The 25,660-nt window shown below is 29.8% G+C and overlaps 2 protein-coding genes across 3 annotated transcripts; both read left to right on the top strand.

Annotated features, from left to right (window-relative positions):
* Positions 1–147: 147 nt before the first annotated feature.
* On the top strand, positions 148–4,922 carry LOC130936710 (uncharacterized). 2 transcript variants are annotated; one of them, XM_057866842.1, is made up of 6 exons: positions 148–169; positions 788–1,261; positions 2,158–2,440; positions 2,550–2,648; positions 4,167–4,290; positions 4,396–4,922. In XM_057866842.1, the coding sequence occupies exons 2-6, from the start codon at positions 822–824 to the stop codon at positions 4,572–4,574; spliced, it is 1,125 nt and encodes a 374-aa protein (XP_057722825.1). In that variant the 5' UTR covers positions 148–169; positions 788–821; the 3' UTR covers positions 4,575–4,922. The 2 variants fall into 2 exon arrangements, with proteins under 2 accessions (XP_057722825.1, XP_057722826.1); XM_057866843.1 differs by having other exon boundaries at positions 148–321.
* A 6,099-nt stretch (positions 4,923–11,021) lies between these two features.
* Positions 11,022–13,534, top strand: LOC130935879 (polynucleotide 3'-phosphatase ZDP-like). The gene is made up of 7 exons (XM_057865789.1): positions 11,022–11,314; positions 11,478–11,548; positions 11,641–11,697; positions 11,859–11,935; positions 12,139–12,220; positions 12,795–12,911; positions 13,309–13,534. Exons 2-7 carry the CDS (start codon positions 11,501–11,503, stop codon positions 13,489–13,491), a joined length of 564 nt encoding a protein of 187 aa, XP_057721772.1. The 5' UTR covers positions 11,022–11,314; positions 11,478–11,500; the 3' UTR covers positions 13,492–13,534.
* Positions 13,535–25,660: the final 12,126 nt, after the last annotated feature.

Raw genomic sequence — 25,660 nt, 5'->3', positions numbered from 1 at the left:
TTTTATTATTATATTTTAGTCAAAGATAAAATTAAACATGCCGATTCGGATCGCTGTCCTTCTGATATTACCAATTAATGTAGTATCGTGAAAGAACTTTTCTATAAATAGAGAACAATATGTATTTCAAATGACTTGCCATTCTACGGAGCAAGTATTTTCTTAAAAAGTAAAATACAAGTCCTTTTTAGATTTTCTTTTCTCATATATATTTTGGTTCCAATCTTTTGTCATAAAGAGAAAATTTTGTGCTCTATTATAGAAAAATTAATAGCGTGTTATAAATAATTACTTGTTAATTAATTCTATCTTCATAAAGAGGTATTGTAACGAAGGCATCTTTTCTTTCATATGATTTTTTCTAAATATATCTGTTAGTTCATTTCTTTTATTTTCTTAATTCTCAAGTATGTAGTAGTGTTAGTAGTATTGATATTATAATAACTACTACTAAATATGTATGACAAAAGAGTCATATTAAAAAAATATAAGAATAAACAGTTTTTTTATCAATATTAACTAATTAATATTTTAGGCTAATTTTTATTTTAAAAATTAAAATTAATCAAGTATTAACTAAAAATATTAAATTTTGTTAGTCATCTTGCTAGAAAAAAAAAAAAATAGCCACAAAATTCTTTTCAATTCTTGCGTATGTACAGAATATGTAATATTTTTTTAAAAAAAAAAAAAGTACAAGTAGACAATGAAAATATTAAACAATATAAAAAATACGATATTATTGTTACTGAAATTGTGTTTCTTATATGTTACATGCATGCATCAGGTTTCAGGTTTTGAAGGCATCGCAGTTGTTGAACATGGGAACGAAGAAGAAGAGAAATAATAATGTTGTAGCTGGCATGGATCAAGATGAACTAATAATGGATCCAAAGCTCTTAGCTGATGACGATAGTTGTTTTTGTCATTTCAATGGAGTTGAAATTCACCACAAGATACAACATCCTTCTGCTGATGAATATGAATTATCTCATCCTACTATGATTCTGTTGCATGGTTTTGGAGCCTCAGTATTCTCATGGGAACAAGTGATGAAACCTTTGGCTGAGGTTAGCGGTTCAAAAGTTATTGCTTTTGATAGGCCAGCCTTTGGCTTAACATCAAGACCAATTTCTACTTCTTCTTCTTCTTCAGTAAAAGCTCTAAATAATTATAATCCATACTCAATGGCATTCTCAGTTCTTGCAACCTTGTCCTTCCTTGATTTAGTAAACACTGCTGGCAACGCTATTTTAGTAGGGTATGTTATGTCAATATTAAGTATTTTCATTTTAATTATTATTTTTATGTATAGACATTTTTATATGAATAGCATAATTTTATATATTGTTATTTTAATTAATACAGAAACGTGTTTTAGTGAAATGTAAATAAAATTGAGTAAAGAATAAAAATTTGACTAATTTTTTTAGTTATAAAAATTCAGAATGTGTTATGTTTAATTATGAAAAAATAGTGTATTTTTTATGGATATGGAGATAATTTTTTTTAATTAGAATTTTTAAATTGGAGGCTTAGTTTTGTTTTACAAACAAAATTTAGGGTCCAATTTGAGGTAATAGAGAAATTTCAGTCTTAAATTTGTGTGGGATAAAATTTTTTTTAAAGAATAAGCAAATTGGTGCGTCAGTTCTATAAAAAAAAATTATAAATCACAAATTTGATCTTTAAATTTGTATTTTTTTAAAAAAAATTTAAACCACAAATTTAATTTTCAGATTTATAGTATCCACACTAAAAAAAATATATCAAGTATTTACATTATTGAAAAATACCACTTAAATCACAATGTTAAAAATAAAAAGCCTAAAAATTCACATGATTTATTTTTTGTTTTATGACTTTTTCTTTTATAAAAAAAAATTCACTTTTCATTAACAATCACCTCCTTATTGTAACATTATCCTCATTATTATAGTTATGAGTCATTGGCAATAATGGGTCACATACAGTTAGGATGACAATGTTTTTGTAAAATTTTTCTTAAAAAAATATTTTCTATAAATACTGAAAAATAAAGAATATTATTAATGGAATATAAAACAACAATATTAGATTATTATTACGATGGAACATTATTATTCATAATTAATAATGAATAAGAAAATGACATCACTACAACTGATGTTGTTGCAGGCATTCAGCGGGTGCAGCAGTAGCAGTGAATGCATATTTTGAGGCTCCTGAACGTGTTGCTGCTCTCATCCTTGTTGCCCCAGCAATACTTGCTCCTCTTAAACAAAATCTACCAATTCAACATAACAGTATAAGCAAATTTCCAAATTCTGTGCTTTATGAGATGTCCTCCAAGATTGTCGAGTTCATGGCACATGCACTAACACCAATCATGAAGGAAATCATACGTTCGTCTAGGAAATTCTTTTATGCCATCCTGCGTTCATCCCTTGCTATAATGCTGGTAATCAAATGATTAATTAATTATTAATTGTTTAATTGAGATACTATATTACTATATATATAACTAAGCTAGTTAATTAATTTTTCATGATGATATATAATGTCATCAGGTGAGAGTGCTTGTTGATAAGTTTGGTACTGCTGTAGTTCGAAATTCATGGTATGACCCAAACCAGGTGACGGAGCATGTCCTTAGTGCTTACAAAAAGGTATAATCGCTCGCTCTCATTGTCATTCATTTCTTTCATTTTTATATCTACGCATAAGTTTAGTATTATGTTAATTTTAGGCACATTAATAAGTGCTAGAATCTGTATATAATAATTAGAAGGTGATAAGTACAAGAGTTTAACACTGATGAACATGATTAGTTTTTGGTTTTGTTTGGTTAGCCCGATTTCAATTTTTTTCTTTTTGAATTTTTGGAAGGCAATTCCTCGGAAATTTTTATTTTAATTTTTTTAGAAAAGTAATTGTTGGGGACAAATGTATTTTTTAAAAATTAATTTGCAGGTGAATAGTATTTATTTTTAAAAAAAAATTAGAATAAGGTGATGATAATTAAATTCTGGAAAAGATTGACCTTGAACTATAGTTTTTGAAAAAAAAAATACTAATTAAGTCCTCTAAGATAATAAACGCTGGACATATATGTCTTTCTCTCAATGAATAGTGCAAAATAAAATTGAATTGTCCATATATTTTATTATTTACAGTTGTGCATGTCTCGTACTCTCGTTTTTGTCATATGAGCAGGAAAACGATATAATTTTTGACAATGAAACATTTCTTATTTTTTGAGTATTTATCATAAATTTTATTAAAGCAAATAAAGTTTCGTACCAAAAATTGTTATTTACGTGACTATTTTTTATAGATAGACACGTCAGAGTAACTAACAGTATAAATAAGCATTACCGTTAAGTTTTAGTTGATGAATTGATAAAAGGACATTATGTTGTTTGCTATCCTGAAAAACCAAATTGGTAATTTTTTTTTAGGGATTAATTAGTCTGAAGTCAAAAATTTTAAAGATCTAATTATCATTTTACTAAAACAATTAAAATATTATAATATTATTTTAATTTCTAAAATTTAGTTTAATTCGTAATTTCGTCTCGAATTTTCAAAACATCTTACTTTTATTTCAAATATCGTATTTTATTCTATTTTAATCTTAAGGTCAAAATTAATTCTTTAAAAAAAATACTATTTCTTCTATTATAATTTTCATCTAAGATAATGGTAAAAATCGTAATTATAATGGTCATACTCATGATTACGGTAATTTGAGAGTGAAAATAGAAAAAAAATAAGAGAATAAAAATAAAAAATATTTTTGAAAAAAAAAATTTTAGTTTTGACTAAAGAACAAAAATAAAATAAAATATTTAAAACAAAAATAAAATATTTTAAATGTTTTAGACAAAATTAAAACTTAAATAAAATATTAAAAATTAAAATAATACTTTATTCTTTAAAGAGTTAAAAAGAAATTTATTGGAACGATTGTATTATTAATTTTTTAAGAATTTTTGAAAAAAGAATTTGTGGAGCGAGTTGTGTGAAAAACAAATTCATCCTGGTGCTGGTGCACCATAGTAAATCACCAAATTGCATGATTCTTTCGCAGTTCACCTCCTGCACCACTATCACGTGCAAATTAATTTGCACACATTATAAATTAAACTTATATTTATTCAACAACTTTTGGTCATTTAATGCAGCCATTGATGACTAAGGATTGGGATAGGGCACTGTTAGAATACGTTGCAGCATTGCTTCTGACCGAGGAGGAACCTAAAATAAAGCCTTCACTTAGGCAGAGGCTTAATCAAATATCATGCCCTGGTAATAAGATTTATCTCATTCATGTCACTAATAATAACCACTAATCTTATATCGATATATATATATATATCACTGATTATAATTGATAAATGTTTGAATGAACAGTGCTGATTGTGACTGGTGACAGCGATCCATTAGTTCCATCTTGGAATGCAAAGAGACTTTCACGCATCATAGCAGGATCATCGCTTCAAGTAATTAAGCAATGCGGTCATTTGCCGCATGAAGAAAAGCCTCACGAGTTTATTTCAGTTGTTGAAAACTTCCTAAACACAAGATTATAATTAGTGGTTGATTCAAATGAGCAGCATGAAATATAGCTAGATTCAGATGGAGGAGTAGTGATTTCATGCTCTTATTGTGAAATTCTTAATTGGAAGCTAGTGAAGCTCTGGATGTGAAAGTCACATAAACTAGAGAAAGAGAGAATGTGGTCGAAAGAACTAACAATTCTAGTTTTCACTCTTTCCATTAAGAGAAAGTCTAGGCCAGCAATTATATGACATTGGATGAAAAATGGGTTATATACTCGGAACTTATAACTATCTATATTGTACTAATATGTGCTTATTGCTTCTGCACTCACTTCTTGTATGTGTATTAGCTATATTACCTATGTGACATTTTCCTAAACGGTCAAATCTAAAAATATTTGGCAACTTACAGCGAGAATTGTATAAGAATGCTCTTAGTAATTACATAAAATGTCTTAGTTACTTATACATTGACTACAAATGAAAGAACAAAAAAAAAATATAAGCATACAGAGACTCATACAAGGAAGAAATTATATGCATACAAAAACTCATAGATTTTTTTTAGGTTGGGATCGAAAATTTTGAGCATTCCCAACTTAGTATAGCCTGATTTGAAAGGCCCTGGAGCAAGTACCTTTGTGAGTATGTCTCTACATTTCGGTCTTTGTTGATGATAGGCAAAAGTTTGATGAGCTCATAAATTATTTTCTCTCTTGTCACATGACAATCTACTTAAATATGTTGGTACGCTCGTAAAAGATTGGATTGGCGGCTATATATCTTGCAGATTGACTATCACAATAGATTGGGATGGATTTGGTGACTAGAACATGTAGGTCATCAAGAGTGAATGAGATCCATCGAGCTTCACACGTCCCAAGTGCCAATGCCCTATACTCCACTTCAGATGATGATCTAGCTACAGTTGTTTGCTTTTTGCTCTTCCATGAGATGAGATGAGTGAAGTGCCTATATAGAAACAGTAGCCAGAGACTGATCTTCTACTATCTAAACATGCTGTCCAATTAGCATCTGAGTAGCCAGAAGAGAGCAGGTTTAAGGAGACAAAGAAGAAGAGACTTGCTGCTGGGGCATTCTTCAGATATTTGAGAATTCGGAGAGCTGTATTGTAGTGAACAGTGGTAGGACAGTCCAGAAAATGGCTTAATTTTCCAACTGCGAATGAAATGTTTGGCCATGTTGTTGTGAGATAGATGAGTCTATGAATGAGATGTCTATAAGTTGACACGTCTGGGAATGTTGGAGATGAATCCTTGGCCAGTTTGATTGCATAATCTATTGGAGTTATAACAAGCTTGCGTTCGATCATTCATTGAGAAGGTCTAAGACATATTTTCTTTGGTGAACTGCAATACCAGTGCTTGACCTAGCTATCTCAAGGCCCAAGAAGTACTTTAAATTGAATACTGCATGTAGCTGTTGTTTGGTGATGTTGATCTCTAATTGGTTATTGCCTGTGAGGATTAGGTCATCTATATAATCAAAAACAATATTAAAGCACTATTATTTGATTTAGTGGATAAGGAATAATCATGTTTGGATTGTGAGTAGCCTAAACTCAAGATTAAAGAAGTTAGCCTGACATTCCATTGTAAATTGGCCTATTTAAGGCCATAAAGTGACTTGGTTAATTTGCAAATCATGCCAGGTTTCTCCACGTTGAAGCACAAAGGTAAACTCATGTAAACTTCCTCATCTAGATCGCCATGGAGGAAAGTTGTATTGACGTCGAGTTGAAGTAGCCAACCCTTTGTTGCTGTTAAGGCTAAGAGAATTCTAAGTGTAGTTATTTTTGCAGTTGGACTGTAAGTATCAAAGAAGTCAAATTCTTGTGTTTGATTGTACCCTTTTGCTATGAGCCTCGCTTTATGCCTCTCAACGTTGCCATTGGGTTTCGATTTCAACTTAAAGACCCATTTACAACCTATTAGTTTCTTACCTGGAGGTAAAAGAATGATCACCCAAGTGTTATTTGTATTCAAGGCTTCCATCTCAACTAAAATGTCATCTTTCCAACAAGATTCGGTCACATCTTCTTCACAATGTTTCGGCTCAATGGACGATTCAATGTTCACAGACAAAGTTCTATGTGTAATTGAAAGATTGTGATATGATAAATGATTAGAAATTGAATACCTACAATTAGTTGTGGTTGCTGTCTCTTTAGAAGTTTGCATGTAATAAAAATTCTCTAGATGAACTGGTTTTTTTTATTCTTTCGAATCTCCTAAGGTGTTGTTATGTGATTTGTTGTGAGTGATCATGATGAGATAATGTTATGCTATTGTTATTATGTGATGATGCTGCATGTGATTGAATTTGAGGGCTGAAAGAAATTGTGGCATGTGATTGTATTTTTGTGAGTCAAGTCTAATGATGTCAAATGAGATGCTGCAACTTTACTTTCTTTAAAAGGAAAGATGTTCTCATAAAAAATAATGTGTTACATACCCTGAAAAAAATGTTGAGTCAGCAGTAAAGGGGAAGATAATAATCCCTTTACCTTATCATTATTCTAGACGAAATAATAAAGAAAATGGAGGAATAACTGATTTAAATAACTGATTTATTTTAGAAAGCAATAACTGATTGAATCAGTTAGAGGAGAATCAGGGACTACATGATTTTAGAAGGCAATAACTGATTGAATCAATCAGAGGAGAATCAGGGAACTGCATGATTGTGAAGATTTCGATTAGAGAGAGGGTGAGGCAATAAAAGAAAGAACCGAATAGGTATTGAGGCAGGAAAAGACTTGGAAAGGCCTAGGCTAGGAGAGAAGAGGACTCTCGAAATTCCTCTGCTATCATTTTTCTATTCTATTGTAATTTCTGCATTTTCATTCAATAAATTTCAGCTGAGAGTATTTTGCCTAAAGGGTAACCTGTTCAGTTTGTTTTTGTTTTATCGAGTGCTGTGGGAGCATTCTGTTGGTACCAGTTTTAACAACTGGTATCAGAGCCGTTCTGGATGTTCCACGCGAACTGCCATGGAGTCAAAGTTGGATGCGGTAGAGAAACAGATTGAGGAGTTACAAGAAGCTCAACAACAATCCTTGGAGGCATTCTCAGCAAATATGTTGAGACAAATATGTTGGAAGCATTCTCAACAAATAATGTCTCTAGATACTATCCATTTATTATTGGTGATGTCAAGCAATAAGAAATTTTTTGTACCTTCTTTGAAATAAAAAAATACACACTTTTTTACTCTAGGATCTAATTTAGTCCAATGTGCTGACAGTGTAAAAATATATGCAAGACACCCAAACACTTCAAATTTTTCAAAATTTGTAGTTTTGTGATAAAGGATCTTAGAGGGTTTTTTGTTGTCTGGTAAATTGTTGGAAATTTGGTTGACAATTTGAGTGTCATATTTTGCTGCCAAATCCTAATAGCAATGTGGAACACAAGACTCACACAAGATTGCTCTGGTGACTTAAAGCGAATGCTAACGCTTTCTTTCGACAATCTCGTTCTGTTAAGAAATTTCAAAACATGAGAATTAATATATAATTTCTTTTGATTTGTAAAATTCATGCATTTGAAATTCTTTGTTATTGTTAAATCTGATGCATTTAACTTTCTTTTCAAATTGAGTATGAACAAAAATTACAAATTGTTGAATTAAAACTACTGCATCAAATTTCAAATTCATTGAAAAAATCTATGTATATTTATTATGATCATCTACTATTGTTAAAAAACATTTGTTTTCTTTTGTGGAAGTAACATTGATGGGAATCAAATGTCTACATGAATGAGTTTAAAGTAAGATTGAATTTTAGAAAAAACTGTAAGGAAAAAGTTTCTTTTATGCTTAGACAAATGACATGAATTACAAGAAAGAGTAGCAGCATCTTTATTAAATTTGAACTTTAAAGCTGTTGGATACAATTGTTGCATGGAATGTAATTTATTAAATGAAATATGACCTAGTTTAATATACCAAAGTTTTTTGTTAGTGTGGTGTGTGACTGGTGAAGCTGCTGTTGTGAGTTGCATAGCTGTGTGATCAGTCAATTTCTTAATATTTGTTTTTATTGCATCTAAATCCTTAGTAAGTTCAGCTGCTTTAATTATCTTCATTGTATGGTAGTCTTATATCTCACAAGTCACAACCAAATTTGTTAAAAGTAAATTGGCAATCAATTGATTCTGTTAATTTTGAGACTGAAATCAGATTTAATGTAAAAGGTGGAATGTAAAAAATATGAGATACAATGTGTTAGAAATTGACTATGCCAGAAATTAAAATTGTGACAATGCTTTTGTTTGGGAGCCCAATTCTAACAAGATTGATTGTTTGGTGTGAATAAAATACTAATAAAATTGATTGTTTGGTGTGAATAAAATACAGTAAAAGTATGTATAATACAGACAGTAGCTTCTGTATCAATAATTCAAGAGTCACTATTCTGTGATAAAACGATGGACATGATCGCAGAATTACTTTCATTGGATGATTTAGGGTCTGTGACAGTAGAAATGTTGTTCACATTGTGAGAAGTGGTGGCTCCATGATTTTATAGCAATGTCAGAGCTTGCTTTTGTTCTTGTGTAAATGAGGTTTGGGAGACACTATTTTTTTTTTTGTAGATATCAATAGTGTCATGGCCTTTCTCATCAATTATCTCAACAGTGATGTTGTTAATGTTATGGGTTGTCTTGGCTTTGAGTTGTGGAGAGAGGCTATTCTTTTTGTAGCAATTGTCCACCAAATAGCTCTTTACGCCACAAAATGAGCATTGCCTAGGAGTGTTTCTTTCTCTATGACTTTTGTCTCTACTATCTCTACCATCTCTTCCACAACTTTTGTCTCTAAAAGAGGTGTGACTATTTTCTAACTCATCAGGTCAAGAACTAATACATCACATATTAGTACTTTATTTATTAAGGATCTAAAAGCATTTTCAATAAAATATTGTTAGAGTATCAACTATTTTCAAACAGAATTAATAATTAATATTTAATAATCTGCAAATAGTTGTATGGTGTTACAATTACAACCTTTGCATTTATATTGGAACTCTGTCTAATAAAAAGAAAAAGGACAATGTCACTAGTTTTAACAACAAAATATATCTATATAGAACCTGTATAAAGTGAATCTTTATACTAGTGTGTTCCTATACTAAACTATACAAATAAAAGATTCTCTATCCAATCTCTCTTTATGTTTATCCCTTTTTTTAAACAGAGAATATTTTTATTTATTCTACGATGCACAGACACTGATACAGATATGAAACAAGACACGATATAGAATATGATATAATACGAGATATGTTGACACACAAATTTTAAAATTTTATAAGATACAAGAATACATATATATATAAAATATAAAATATTTTTTAAATATATCGTAATGATATTTTGATATTTCATTGATATTAAAATATCAATTAATTTTTTAATTATTTTTAATATCTTATTTTAATTGAGTGAATTGTTAAATTAGTTCTGAAAAGATTATTCATTCTCGAAATTTGTCTTTGAAAAAATTTTTTTAATCAAATTCGTCTTTCAAAGATTTTAAGTTAGTCATTTTAGTCCTTTCGTTGCTAGTCAATTAAGATTCATGTGTGTGTTATAGCATCACTTAATGTGCAATATTAACAAATTTTTATACCATCAATAAAAAATTATAAAAAGACTAATGCAATTAATTTAAAATATTTGAGAGATGAATTTAATTAAAAAAAATTTGGGAACTAATTTAAAGAATAAGTAATTTTTTAGAGACGAATTTGACTTTTTATCCTATTTTAATTATATAAAATATTTAAAATATTTTTTATTTTAATAAATAATATTTACTATTTTTAAATTTATTTTAAAAATATAAATTAAAAATAAGATTGGACATACTAATACGTAATAGTATTTAGATGTGTGTAAATATGGCTAAAATTTTTTTATTTTTTATTAAGACATTATTAAAAATAGACAAATATTAATGAACATCATGTTCAAAATATATCCAGCATATAAATACGACCATTCAAACAAGGTGAATTATATGGTACAGATGTAAATTTACAGATATTTCTTTTAGGTGAAAACTTAGGTACAGTCAATTTCACATGAAGTTGATACCTGAAAGCTGTTAGATGATTTGACTAATTTGACTAAATTTTCATCTAAGGGCTCTCAAATATGAACTTCACGTGAAGTCGACTTCACCTGACTTTTCACCATTCTTTTAATAGGATGAAAGAGAGATTGATAAAAATAGAACTCACATTTTGAATAATAATAAAATAATAAAAATTAACTATAAAAGAAATTATATTCTCTCTCTACCACTTCAATCTGTATAGTAGAGTGCCCCTTCAAACAAATATGATATCCGTACTTTACATTTATCATTTTATCTCATGGGATATAAGACCATTAGTCAAAGGTCTAACTCCTAATTTGTCATTATTTTTGTTTGATTACCAAGAGGGCCTAAAAACAAAACACTTCACACTAAAGCATTTACTCTTCTCTTATAATCTCCAATTGCCGAGGAAAAGGGGAGGAGTCTGGAAGCACTGTAATCCCACAGGAATAAGATGAGCTTGCTTTGCGAAGGAGTCTGCACAGAAATCTGCCTCTCGGAAAACGTGTTTGAAGGAAATAGATAGCTCCTTGATTGCATAGAAACTCATTACATATTTTACATTGCATTTGTCTATATTCCATCGTTTTCTAACACTCTCTTTGTGCTTATAACAGGAAAAAACAAGAATTGGTGAGGTTAGATTTTGATTTAGAATTATGTGTAGCAGACTATTTTCTTCATAATTTATGAAATTGTCGTGTAGTTGAACCAGTAAACATTAGAATGTTGCTTTTAGCTTATTTACTCCTTCACATTTTTGAATTCTGATGATTAATCTCTGCATATGTACTCTTACAGTTTTGTATTCTAACTTTGAGGACATGGATGACTTCAACTATTCACTTTCTGAAGTGAAAAGCAAGTACAGAGTATGTTTAAAATGTAGTGGTCCTCATATGCACATAAGATGTTTGATAATACGAAGACAATCTTAAACTTTAAACTTTGTTGCTTGCTCCAGGATGCTACCCTTTTACCGAAGTGGAAAGCATTTCAGACAGTCATATTTAATGAACTGGTGAAGAAGTTAATAAAGTCGCTTTCTTATTTCTGATTATAGTTTGGTTGGATTTTAAAATCGGGGTATACTTTGTATAAATTCTGCAGTTAAAATTACGTTCATGTAAATTTTAATTACCTTTTCCTCTTTGTTCTGTTCTGTGCTTCAATAATTTCCAGGATGATGGTTTGCACGACTCAAGTAAGATTGCTGCCTTTGATTTTGATGGAACTCTCGCAAAAACTGCTGTGAATATGTAAATCTTCTTCCGAATTATGAAGTAAATTGATGGCAATATTGGTTTGAACGGGAAATGCTATTGCAAAATGTTAGTGCTTCTGGTTATATATTGCTGGCATAGCTATGTTAGTGCTTCTAGTTATTATTATTTATTGTCATTTTCATGTGCATGAGCTTCATTTTTTTTTATTGATTTTTGTGCCTATTTTTTACTTCCAGAGTGGGTCCAAATGCTTGGTCACTCATGTATTCTTCAATTCCTGATAAACTACAGAGCTTATATCATGATGGCTACAAGCTGGTGTGTCCTTCTAACCTATAAAAGCTAGCTGAGATCTATTTTGGAAATTTGCCTCTAATTTTTTACCTGTTATTCTGTATTTTGTTCATTCAAATCTTTATTTAGTCCCAAGACCAAGCTGGTCAAGTAATGGACAGGTTTGTCGAATAAACTACCAAAATGATACTGGAAAGATTCTGGCCCCAATACAAGGGACCCTGAAAAAACCGAAACGAAAACCTCCCATCAAAGATAGTAAATGTTTACTATTTTTGGGGAGCTTTTCAATCATGTCATTTTTCCTAGATCTTTTTGTTTGTGTTAAACTCTTTCGGGTAGTTTACTCCAAGTTCGAGTCTTGGGGACAAAAAAAATTCGCGCTATGAAGCCAACATTTCTCAAGTTACATTAGTCGAATTCATAGTTTATCAAGCTAAATTAGTTTCATTCCTAGTAATAGGGTCTGGGAATTAGTGGCTAAGAGCCAAAAGAAACCTTTGCTGTATAGAATTGATACTAGTAGGAATCTTATATGGTAGTTTATGCAGATGCAATCAATTCATTGGTTAATGTTTCTGTCTTCTACTACATATAGGTAATTTTTACCAATGAATGCAATATTGAGCGCTGGAAGAACAAGAGACAGGTAGCTGTGGACTCAAAAATTGGACGGCTGAATAGTTTTATTGAGTTGGTGAAGGTCCCTATTCAGGTGAGGCTAAGAGATGTAGAAAGTTTATGTTCTCTTCTTGCTAACCATTCAGTTAATTTCGTCATTTGAAAATTGTTGTATTGTTTCTTTTTTCATTCTTTCAGTGATCTCTTCGTAATTTTGAACAGTTATCACTTATCAGATCTAGTATTCTTATCTATTAATGACATGTTGGGAACCAACCTGCACAATGGTTTTCTCCAGCTATGGAAATTTAGGGCAATGGACAATGATGAATGATCCTTGGAGAGTTGCTATTGGTATTCGTTATGCAACAAAATTTTAAAAGAGGAAAAATGAAAATAACCTTGGTTGCCTATTTGTTTTGAAATTATTAAGGAAAAAAAAAATACAAAGATCAAGAAGGATAATTAATATAGTATTATATATATTGCAGGTTTTCATAGCTTGTGGTTTACCTAGTAAAGCTAATATAACGGATGCTGATACTTTTCGCAAGCCTAACCCAGGGATGTGGCGACTTATGGAGAAGCACTTCAACTCTGGCATTGCCATTGACGTGGATGAGTTACTTTTCATACCATTCAGTTCTTCAATCCATGCTTATTTTTTCCACTAGTTTATAATAGCTGTGTTTACTTGCTCTTGGCACTTATCTATGAAGGAATGCAAAATTTAAACATAATCATTTCTGTGTTGTAGATCTTTTTATGTTGGTGATGCAGCTGGGAGAGAATCAGATCACAGTGATGCTGATATTAAATTTGCAGAGGTAGTTAAAACAACTTCGCCAGTGTTTTGTATGCATATTAAAATAAAGCACTGCGTGATTGGATCATGTGATGTATTATTGCATGATAGGCCTAGTTATGCATATATTCAACACGTAAAATATTTTTTTTATGTATTTTATTTGAATATATAGTATTATGTCTGAGTTAAACTCCAAATAGTTAACTTATTGTATCATTTCTATTATTATAGCAATATGAATCTTAAAAAACATTTGCATAATCTAAAAGTGTATTTAATGGACTAAATCCCCATTTTGGTCTTTGAGATTCACATGATCATCCATTTTGGTTCTCTAAATTTAAAATTATCTATACTGGTCTTCCAAGATTTAAGTCCGCGCACCAATGTGGTCCCTTAACTCTTTCCGGCGATGACTAGACAAACGGAATGCTGAGATGACACCCTCCTTGCCACGCTGGATGATTATAAACGACGTCGTTTACCCTTGGTATCCAAACAAGTCAGAAATATCGTCGCTTTTTATATGAAGGGAGAAGCAACGATAGAGACCCAAAATAAAATATTTTTCTTCTTTTCTACTTCCGCTATTTTTCATTTCTGACTTATTTGGACGCCAAGGATAAACGACGTCGTTTACTCATTATTAAGCGTGGCAGAGAGGGTGTCATCTCAGCATTCTGTTTGCCTAGTCATCGTTGGAACGAGTGACCATATTGGTACCCGGACTTGAATATAGAGGACTAATATAGATAATTTTAAATTTTGGGGACCAAATTGAATAATTGCGTGAATTTCGATGATCAAAATGGATATTTAGTCGTATTTAATGCGCATTCTAAAAAACTTGTTTTTGTACACATTTTAACTATAGGTTGTAGTGGATAAAAATGTCCTTATTTCATATATTAAAAATATTAGAATAAATTTATCATACCATAATACATAATAAGAGATCATTTACATTATGTTGTGTAATATATTTCTGATTATTCTGTTTTAATGGATGATGCAGGCGAATGGTGTAATTAAGATTATATATTAAATAGTATTTTATCTTATTAATTAGGTACTTCTTAGGTACTCTTGAGGTACTCTGGTGTACATAGATGGTTAGATAGAGTGTATCTATTAGGGTTAGGATGTCTAATATCCTTGTATATATATGGATAATAGTAATGAAAAATATAAGAAAGCTTTTCACTCCTCAGCTGCCTATTTCTCTCTTTTCAGAGCCTCCCTCTCATATGGTGCTTGCTCCACTATTTCACCATTCAACTCTGCAGGTTTGAACAGAGTTTTGTCATGGTGCGGTGAGCGTGGAGCCTGCAACAAAGTGTGAATCTTTCACCACATATGAGAACTTGTAGTGAGAGTAGCTCATAAAAGTGGATCTGTCCGATTTATTCATCAATGGCAACGAATGAGGCAGAGGTGATGAATCCAGATACGCAAAGTTTCACTGCAGCAGATTTTCAGAACTTTGCAAAGATGATGGCTCAGTTTCAAGCTTTCCAAGCCACTTCTAGATCTAACACCAACCTTCTTCAAGATCCTTCAAGTTGTTACTACCTTCACCCAAGTGAGACACCTGGAATCGCTCTCACAACCACTCCACTTACCACATTGAATTACCACACTTGGTCCAGATCTGTGTGGATCTGTTTAAAATCGAAGAATAAAATTAGATTCATTGATGGCACGTTACTCAAACCAGCTCCAACGGATGATTCGTATGATGCTTGGGACCGTTGCAACACGTTTGTGCTATCGTGGCTACATGGATCATTGAGTCCAGAAATTTTGCAGAGTGTATTGTGGTGTGACAATGCACACGAACTGTGGAAGGACCTCAAACATCGATTTTATGAAGGTGATCTATTTCGGATTGCTGAGCTTAAGGAAGATCTGTTCAGCACAAAGCAAGGTGAGTTATCCATCACCTCTTACTATACAAAACTGAAAGGGATCTGGGAGGAAATAGACGAATTCAGACCCATACCAACTTGTGCTTGCTTGAGTAATTGTAGTTGTGGGTTAGACATAATGAGGCAATATAGGTTGCAGTCTTATATGATTCGTTTTCTTAGAGGTTTAAATGACCAATATGCAAGTGTGCGCTCCCATATTATGTTGCTTAAGCCCCTTCCAGATGTGAATACTGTTTTTTCTCTACTTCTTCAACAAGAGAGACAAATGATGCATCTCATTGAACCAGATTCTAGAATGTTAGTGAATGCTGTTCACACTAAATCTATAGGTGAAAGAGAGTCATACCAGATTAACCAAGGCAGTATCAAATTTGTTAATACTGGAGGTGAAAAAGGCCAATTTGGGGCCAATAATGTCAGAGGAAGAGGAAGAGGAAGAGGGCGTGGTAAAGGTGGCAAAGGTACTACTAGAGGAGCTTTCAAACTTTGCTCTTATTGTGGAAAACAAGGTCACTTGGTGGATACATGTTACCAGAAGCATGGCTTTCCACCACATCTGCAACCAAATCACTCTAATGGAGTACCTCTTTCAGCTAATTCAGTGAACTCAGTGGTAGTTGCGAGTAATGCAGAATGCAACCCCACAGTTTTCCAAAATGAAGGCAAGATCAGTTTGGATGGGATATTCTCGGATAGACAGAAAGAAGCACTTATTGCACTATTCCAGCAACATAAAGAACCTCTTCATGATGAAAATTTGGCAACCATTCATGCTCCTTCAGCCGGTATATTTCATCTCATTTCTCTTTCTAGTTTTGAATTGAATTCTCAAGATTGGATTTTAGATACGGGAGCAACTGCTCACATTTGTTTTAGTCTTAAACATTTTCATTCTATTAAACATATTAATCCAGTTAAAATTATCATGCCAAATGGTTCACAAACTGTTCCACCTATTTCAAAAGTTACTAATGCCTTATCTTGTTGTTTTATGTTCAATGCTCATAATTGTGAGATTCAGGAGCGGCCTACCTTGAGGATGATTGGAATTGCTGATCAAAAGCGAGGGCTGTATACAATGAATACTCAAGCAAAGATGGCTGTTAACTTTAGCAAATTAGAAGAAAAGATTTTGAATATTATGACAGAAGAACAGGACACTTCACACACTTCACAGAGTGTTCTTTGGCATTATAGGTTAGGCCATATTTCTTTTGGTAGATTACAACAGTTACGAAAAATGCATCCATTCATCTCATGTTCAAACAATGATGTACCATGTGATCCATGTCATTTTGCAAAACAAAAGAGATTACCTTTTTCGAATAGTTTGAGTAAATCTGAATTTCCTTTTGATTTGATTCATGCTGATATTTGGGGGCCTATTGCCACACCATCTACTTCTGGCCATAGATATTTTTTAACCATTGTTGAGGATAGGAGTAGGTTTACTTGGATTTTCTTTATGAAAAATAAATCTGAAACTCGCTCTCTTTTAGAGAATTTTGTTGAAATGATTTATACACAAAAGGGAATCATGGTAAAAGCCATTAGAACTGATAATGGCCAGGAATTTTTGATGACTTCTTTCTATCAAAAGAAAGGAATTTTACATCAAAGAAGTTGTGTGGAAACACCACAACAAAATGGAATTGTTGAAAGAAAGCATCAAGATATTCTAAATGTAGCTAGGGCTCTCATATTTGCTTCTAATCTTCCAAATTGTTTTTGGCATTATGCAGTGGCTCATGCTATTTACATAATTAATAGAGTACCCCAAGTTACATTTAAACATAGCCCATATCAGATTCTTAATGGCAACATTCCAGAATTAACATCTCTAAAGGTTTTTGGTTGTTTAGCCTTTGCTTCTACTTTATATGCTCATCGAAAGAAATTGGATCATAGAGCACGAAAGTGTGTCTTTCTTGGATATAAATCAGGGACAAAAGGCTATATTTTACTTGATATTAAAACCAAAGAAGTTGTTATTTCTCGAAATGTTATTTTCTATGAATCCTATTTTCCTTTCAAAGAGATTTTGTCTTCAAATGATCAATCTTTAGGCATTAAAAATTCGTACTCTCAAAATATGTACTCTCAAAATTCTAATGCTTCTCATCTTGAAATGAATTTTCATTCAGATCCTTTTTGCAGTAGTGAAACATCAAATAAATTGCTTAATTTGGACACTCTTTCTAATTTCAAAAATAATTCACTGACAAGATCAAGAGACTTGCATTCTAATGAAGAAATTCTCGTTTCTGAACCTCATGCACCTGCATCTAATCCTCATGCATCATCCTCTCCTAATACTCACTCATTGGAACTTGCATCTCATGATTTTTCTTCTGGTCAACCTTCCATTTTTGAAGCAAATAATTTGAATCCTGTTGTATCATTAACTAATCCAAACAGCACATCTGATGCTAATGAACTTAGAAGATCATGCAGGCAAAGAAAACAGCCATCCTATTTGAAAGAGTATCATTGTATGCAGGTCAATGCTACGGCTCAGCAATGTCCAACTTCCTTTGAAGTGAAGTATCCAATCTCTGACTATGTATCTTACAACACATTGTCAATAAGGCATAAAGCTTTTTCAGCAGCTATATCCTCCACCACAGAACCAAGAAGTTATGAAGAGGCCATCCTCTATGATTGCTGGCGTAAGGCAATAAGTGCTGAATTGAATGCTCTTGAGGAGAATAAAACGTGGAAACTAACTTCTCTTCCTTCTGGAAAGAAGGCAATCAGTTGCAAATGGATTTTCAAGATCAAGTTCAAACCCAGTGGTGAGGTAGAACGCTACAAGGCAAGGCTCGTTGCAAGAGGCTTCACTCAAACGGCAGGTTTTGACTACTTTGATACCTTTAGTCCAGTCATCAAACTCACTACTTTAAGACTGCTTTTGGCTGTTGCTGCTACTAAAGGATGGTATGTCCACCAGTTGGACGTCAATTCTGCTTTTCTCCATGGAGATTTACCAGAAGAGGTGTATATGAAACCTCCATTAGGATTGGCAGTGCCAGCTGGTTCAGTTTGTAAGTTGGAAAAATCGTTATATGGCTTGAAACAGGCTAGTAGACAGTGGCATCAGAAGTTATGTTGTGTTCTCGTTGAAGATGGATATACTCAATCAAAATCAGACAGTTGTTTGTTCACTAAATTATCTGATTCAGGCTTCACATGTATCCTTGTTTATGTGGACGACCTAGTTTTAGCAGGAGATGATTGGAGAGAAATTGCAAGGATTAAACAGCTCTTGGATAACAAATTTAAAATTAAGGATCTTGGCGAATTAAAATTTTTTCTTGGTTTGGAAATTGCCAGAAGTCAGCAAGGCATTGCCATGTATCAACGCAAATATACACTTGACTTGCTTGATGAGTTTGGGTTGACGAATGCAAAACCAGCCTCCACGCCAATAGATTATACAACTCATCTATCTAAATCTTCAGGAACTCCTCTTGATGATGTTGCACCTTATAGACGGCTAATTGGACGTTTAATTTACCTCACCAATACACGGCCGGATATATGCTTTGCAGTTGGTAAGCTCAGTCAGTTTTTAGATTGTGCCACAACAAAACATTTTCAAGCCGCTCTGCATGTACTTCGATATCTTAAAGGTGCTCCGGCCAAGGGAGTGTTATTTTCCACCTCCAACAATCTCACACTCACTGCCTTCTCTGACTCAGATTGGGGAGCTTGTCCAGACACCAGACTTTCAGTATCTGGATTTTGTTTCTTTCTTGGAAAGTCATTGATTTCTTGGCGAAGTAAGAAGCAACACACTGTATCTCGCTCCTCGGCTGAAGCTGAATATAGAGCCATGGCTCTTGCCACTTGCGAGGGAGTGTGGCTCTCTTACTTGTTGAAAGACTTTAGAATACCTCTCTCTCGTCCTATTGTTATGTACTGTGACAATCAATCTGCTCTCCATATCGCTGCTAATCCAGTCTTTCACGAAAGAACTAAGCATATAGAGATTGATTGTCATACTATTCGTGATAGAGTTCAGGAAGGACTGATTAAGCTTCTTCCAGTTTCTTCAACAAACCAAGTTGCTGATATCCTAACCAAGTCACTGTCACCTAAAAGTTTCTTCTCTTGTAATGACAAACTGGGTCTCATCAATTTTCATGTGCCCCAGCTTGAGGGGGGATGTAATTAAGATTATATATTAAATAGTATTTTATCTTATTAATTAGGTACTTCTTAGGTACTCTTGAGGTACTCTGGTGTACATAGATGGTTAGATAGAGTGTATCTATTAGGGTTAGGATGTCTAATATCCTTGTATATATATGGATAATAGTAATGAAAAATATAAGAAAGCTTTTCACTCCTCAGCTGCCTATTTCTCTCTTTTCAGAGCCTCCCTCTCATATGGTGCTTGCTCCACTATTTCACCATTCAACTCTGCAGGTTTGAACAGAGTTTTGTCAAATGGTTTGAAGTTTTATGTCCCTGAAGAGTTCTTTGACACTTAAGGGTCTCATCATTTGAAAGAGTTATTCTTAATAACTTTTGCTTCTAAAGCAAGTTGAAGTAATTTCACTTTGTATGCTATCACTGCATTTTAACTACACGTTTAACGGGATTGCTGAAAAGTTTAAGGTTGTTTTGCAAGAGCAATAGAAAAGATTATGTTTTTCTTGAACAAATTAACCCCAATTTATGGGAAAGATGGAGCAAATAAGATAAAATTATGCACTAATAAATGCAAAATGCTATGTGTGTGGATATTTGTGAATCGTCCCGCGATACATCTAAGACTTTTTAGCAGCTTTAGTTGGTCTAAATTCAACTAAAAATCTAAAACTAGTTTTATTAGTGAGTCTAACTCTCTACTAACATAAACGTTTGTATTTCGCGTTCTTTTATTGCTGTTAGCCTGTTATTGTCTGTATTTTTTTTTTCTTTTCCTTCTCCTCTTTAGTGATTTTCCTGTATATGTATTTCTTTTTTTAGTTTAATTTTTTCATTCTTTTTTTCTTTTTTTTTTTTTGTTAAGAATAAAAAATTAACATCAAAATTTTTTAACTGTCATAATTTTTTTTTTTTAATTTTGATACAAAAATTTTGTAACTATAACACAGGTTCTTGTTTAAGAGGGTGAAAAACGATTATAACAATATGCATGCTAAAAGAGATGAGATAAGTCAAGTTAGTAGGTTAGTAAATACTAAAAAGTAATGCGAAGTGTTATGTAATTTACTTTCTTGCTTATTAATATTCTGATCGCAATGTGGAGGCCAAGCATCGTGGTAGAAGTGAGCTTTGCCCAGTGAAATAGAGGTCGGTCAAACTCAAACTTTTGGCCTACAAAAATTGAATTTAATTTAATTTATCAATTTCAAATTATTATATATATTATATATATATAAAATATAAATTTTTTTGAAATAAATTATAATAATATTTTAATATTTTATTGATATTAAAATATAAATTAATTTTTTAATTAATTAATTTAATTTAATTTATTATTTATATATAATTTAATAAATAAAATCTATTAATTTTTATTCAATTATATATATATATATATTGATCTAGTTAAATTATTAATATTATTTTTAATAATTTTATGACTAACAACAATTTAAATTAAATTATAAATATTTATTTTTCAATATTATAATTATTATCATAGTAATAAATTTTTAAATTTAATAAAAGACTTTATTATATTAATTTTTTAATTAATAATAATAATAATAATAAATTATTTAACACATAATTTGTTATAACTAGTGTATGTTCCGTACAAGGTACATATAATACATAAAATTATATAAAAAAAATTTATTAAAATTTAAATAAAAAATATCTATTGCAATTATTATTATAAATATTTTATAATTTAAAAATATTAAAAATAATTAATATTTGTTTTAATTAATATAGATTGGTTAAATGGCTATCTCATTTGTCATTTAAGCAACTATTTGAAATTTGAATCTCGTTTAGTTAGCGATAGACCCTTAATAAATAGAGCATCAATATGTGGTGGATTAGTCATCAATTTGTCGAGTTAGAAAATCTGTAGAAAAAATTATATTTGTCTTTAGAATAAAATTATTTTTTATTAATAGCAATACTTATGGACTTTTGTTTTTGTTGAAATTTATTTCGGACAATTTTATTTGTTGATATCATATTCATTTTTAAAGTTAAAACAATATGATCAAGATTGTAACTTGTTAAAATTTCACATTTTATGAAATAATTTTTAAATTTTTAAATTCATAAACTTATGTCATTACAAAAGTTATTAGATTAATTAATATTTTTTGATAACTTAGTGTATCGAAACACCATCGTTGAGTATTAGTTAGTGTAAAAAAAAAAACCAATAACAACTTTTGTTATTCAATATATAATTTATTCTATTGAAAAATAAATTAATATTTCCTAAACTTGTAAATACATTTTCTTCTAATTTCTTACACCATTTTATTTGACCATATTTACCATTAAAAAATAGCAAATGACCATACTATCCTACAATATATATGATATACAAAGTAATTTCTTATCTTAAAATAAATTATGGTTAGTGAGATAAAATTTAAAATATTTTTTTAATTTTCTTACTCAAATTTAATTTTAAAATTAGAATTGATTAACAACTCATCTCTTTTTAATTTCAATAAAAAATAAATTGGTTAGATGCAAAATATTCAACATTTAATAATTTCAATCATTTAAATTTTAATTACCAAAAATCGGGTTAAAAATTAATTATAAACTTAATAATTGATAATATATATTATATTAGTACGTAAATAATAATATCTAATGTATTAATTATTTATTTTTTTGACAGAATTAATGTATAATCTATTGAGAATTATTTTATTATCCAAATTTTTTTATAAACTTTGTAATATGTGATAATAGTGATCTTATTTTTTATTATTATTTAAGAAATTTTTTATAATTTTTTAATTATATAATTAACTTAATTAATAATCTTTATTATTGTTTTTATACTAAAAAAATATCAATTTATACTATTTATATATTTTTTTTACTACTAATAAATAAATAAGTATTTACACTATTATACTTCTTATCTTAGATGATGACTTAAGTTACTTATTTTGTATGTTAAATTTATCAAATATTAAGATAAAAAAATTGTTCAATAAATTATACAAATAGTCATTACAGAAAAAAAATACTATATATAATAATCCTTGATATATATAGTGTCATGTATATATTAAGATTATCTATTTTAATTATGTGAATGATTATTGTTATTTTTACTTTTTCGTTACATTAGAAAATAATATTTAAGAATAAAAAAAAGAGATAATCTTAATATATACATTTAACATAAAAGAAATTATACATAAAGAAAAAAAAAAGAAGAAAAGAAGAGTTGAAATAGCAAGAGCGATAAAAATTACGATTCTTATAATTTTGTGTGGCCATCTATATATAATAGACTAGACAATTATGATTATCTAACAAAATTAATTTGTATTTATTGCACTCAACTTGAATAAGTAAGAAATTATCTTATTTTAATTTAGTCTTTAATTCACATTATTTGAATTTAGTTCAATATATATGATTTATTTGATTTGATTTAATTATTAGTTGAAAATATCTCAGTTGTCTATTTTATTCATAGATTTATTATTTTAATGACTAATAAATTAATCAAATTAATTAATTAGCACACACAATAAATTTGGTTTAATAAATTAAAAAATACTAAACAAAATATTAAAATAAATAAATTAGGAAATATTACTAAATCAAATTGATATAAATATTATATGATATTTAAATATCTAATCAAATCAATTAGTTGATATAGTTAATTTATCGTAATAACTTGTATTTAATGAGTTAAAAGAAATAAATCGATAAATACTTTCAAAAAGCATGCCACATCAGTTTTATTATTAAATGTAGAAATTTGATTTTTATATAATAGAATAGATAGATAGATAGATAAGTACAGTGGGATTGTATTTTTAATGTTTATAGTAAGTGTTAATTTTAGTTTTAGTTTTTTTTTTTTCCTTAAGTGGTCTCAATTTTATCCGTTTTAGAATAGTTTCTGATATCTAATTATATATGTAGCTCAATAAAAAAAATTTGATATTGGGAGAGAGTGTGTGAGAATTCTAAAAAAATGGTAGTTTTTCGGTTTTTTCCTAAAATATTGGAGAGTAATTTTTGGAAAGTCAAAATGGCAGGGGTGATTTGTGTTTTTACAAAAATAAAAAGGGTAATTGTCGGGAGCTATTTTTGTGTTTTTTAAAATAAAAAATTATAAAAGTGTAATTGTCGAAGGCAATTTGTGTTTTTTCAAAAAATAAAAAAATGTAATTGTTCGAAGGATTTGTGTTTTTTCAAAAAATAAAAAATAAAAACAGTACAATTGCCGGAGGCGTTTTGTATATTTAAAAAAAAAAAAAAGTAATCGCTATTCTGCTTTTTCATATTTTAGCACTTTACCTTTTCTGGTTTTTTTTGGCACAATAAAAATTTAATTACAAAATTTAAAATTGAATAGAAACTAAATTATAAAATGTTAAACTATAAGAATTTAATTATAATTTTTATAAAATTATAGAATTGGGAGAGTAATTTAACCAAAAAAATTTAACGCAATATAGTAAGACAACTTTAATTTTATGTTTCATAGCTTGCACAACATATACATGATATCTCATCTTTTCTAATATTTTTTGATATTATATATTCTCACATGCAAAAAACATTCACAACCCACCTAAAATACTAATCAAAACAAAACTTATGAAAAAGTCTTTTAAGTTGAGACAACCCAAGAATCACACCCCTTGATCAATTCTCCTTCCTCCCACACTCTTCTATCCATGAAAGTATATCTATCATATTTATCTTCTCATATATAATTGATAACATATTCATATGGCATCAAAAATTCAAAACACATTCAAATTAAAATTATTGTGCATAATGTAAGCTTTGGCTTTGTCTATAATCCTTCTATACCTAACATGAAATAATTCCTTACCAAGAAGCTAAAAACTTTGTATGGTATGGCATAGTAAAGAAATCTTGTGACAAAACTTATTATACAAAGATAGTGCCGCCAACAATAATTTAAAATATCACTATTAATTTTTTTTAGAAACTATATGTACTATGAGATCTCAGTTAAAACTTGGTATACAGAAACCCTACGCACGTATAAAAAAACAGTGGAGATCTTGACCGCTCAGATATTTTTAGAAAAATTAATAATAACAAATTATTAAATATATAAATTATTATATATTATATAATTTTATTTTCTATTTAAAAAATATATCTAATATTTAGTCTTATATAAATAAAAATTTAATCTAAATATTAATGATATTTATTATTATTATTATTATTATTATTATTATTATTAATTAATTAAAAGATTATTATAATTACTGTCATATTCTCATTTAATGTATAATATAACATAATATTTTTTTTAGACTTTCATTCTCTTTTGTCTAGGAGTGATCATCAGATTAATGGTATTATTTGTAATTATTTGTAAGTTTTAATTAAGATCAATACATATAAATTAGATTTACTAGAATAATTGACTATTATTATTAGAATTTTTGTCATCAAATATTGATTTTTGTATAATTTAAAAAAAATATTTTTAAAAATATTTTTTAAAAAAGATACGCATGCTAAGAGGTATATTGTAAAGAATTTACATCATTTTTAGGGAGGTAAACATTCAGCAGAGGAATATTCCATTCCCTATTTAATTGCTATACCCGAAATTGTGCTCTATTTGTTATGCATCACATTTATGATTACCTATAATTTTGGCGCAAATAGATCTCTACCCTTTTTTTCAAAAATTGTTGTAAAAACGAATCAAATATTAGTGAAAAAGAAAAAAGAAAAAATTCCTCTTATAGAATCACCATGCATAATCCTAATTAATTATATATTAATACGAATTAATTATATATTAATACGGATATCTTTTATGTAAGGATTATCATTAGTATATATAACACCACAAATCATCACATAAAACCAAACTACCAAACCAAAAATCAAAATACAAATAATATATCAAAAACA

The sequence above is a fragment of the Arachis stenosperma genome, chromosome 6, assembly GCF_014773155.1.
Source record: "Arachis stenosperma cultivar V10309 chromosome 6, arast.V10309.gnm1.PFL2, whole genome shotgun sequence".
In the NCBI taxonomy this organism is placed as follows: domain Eukaryota; kingdom Viridiplantae; phylum Streptophyta; class Magnoliopsida; order Fabales; family Fabaceae; genus Arachis; species Arachis stenosperma.
Note: the sequence above shows the minus strand (reverse complement) of the source record. Positions and strands in the feature narration are given on the sequence as shown.

What these genes read in the sequence shown, in the direction of transcription:
- LOC130936710 (XM_057866842.1), top strand. Translation starts at nt 822, where the DNA reads ATGGGAACGAAGAAGAAGAGAAATAATAATGTTGTAGCTGGCATGGAT. An exon ending in CATCCCTTGCTATAATGCTG is followed by an intron (nt 2,441 to 2,549) that starts GTAATCAAATGA and finishes TAATGTCATCAG; the next exon opens with GTGAGAGTGCTTGTTGATAA. An exon ending in TCCTTAGTGCTTACAAAAAG is followed by an intron (nt 2,649 to 4,166) that starts GTATAATCGCTC and finishes CATTTAATGCAG; the next exon opens with CCATTGATGACTAAGGATTG.
- LOC130935879 (XM_057865789.1), top strand. Translation starts at nt 11,501, where the DNA reads ATGGATGACTTCAACTATTCACTTTCTGAAGTGAAAAGCAAGTACAGA. An exon ending in GCAAAAACTGCTGTGAATAT is followed by an intron (nt 11,936 to 12,138) that starts GTAAATCTTCTT and finishes TTTTACTTCCAG; the next exon opens with AGTGGGTCCAAATGCTTGGT. An exon ending in TGGTGAAGGTCCCTATTCAG is followed by an intron (nt 12,912 to 13,308) that starts GTGAGGCTAAGA and finishes TATATATTGCAG; the next exon opens with GTTTTCATAGCTTGTGGTTT.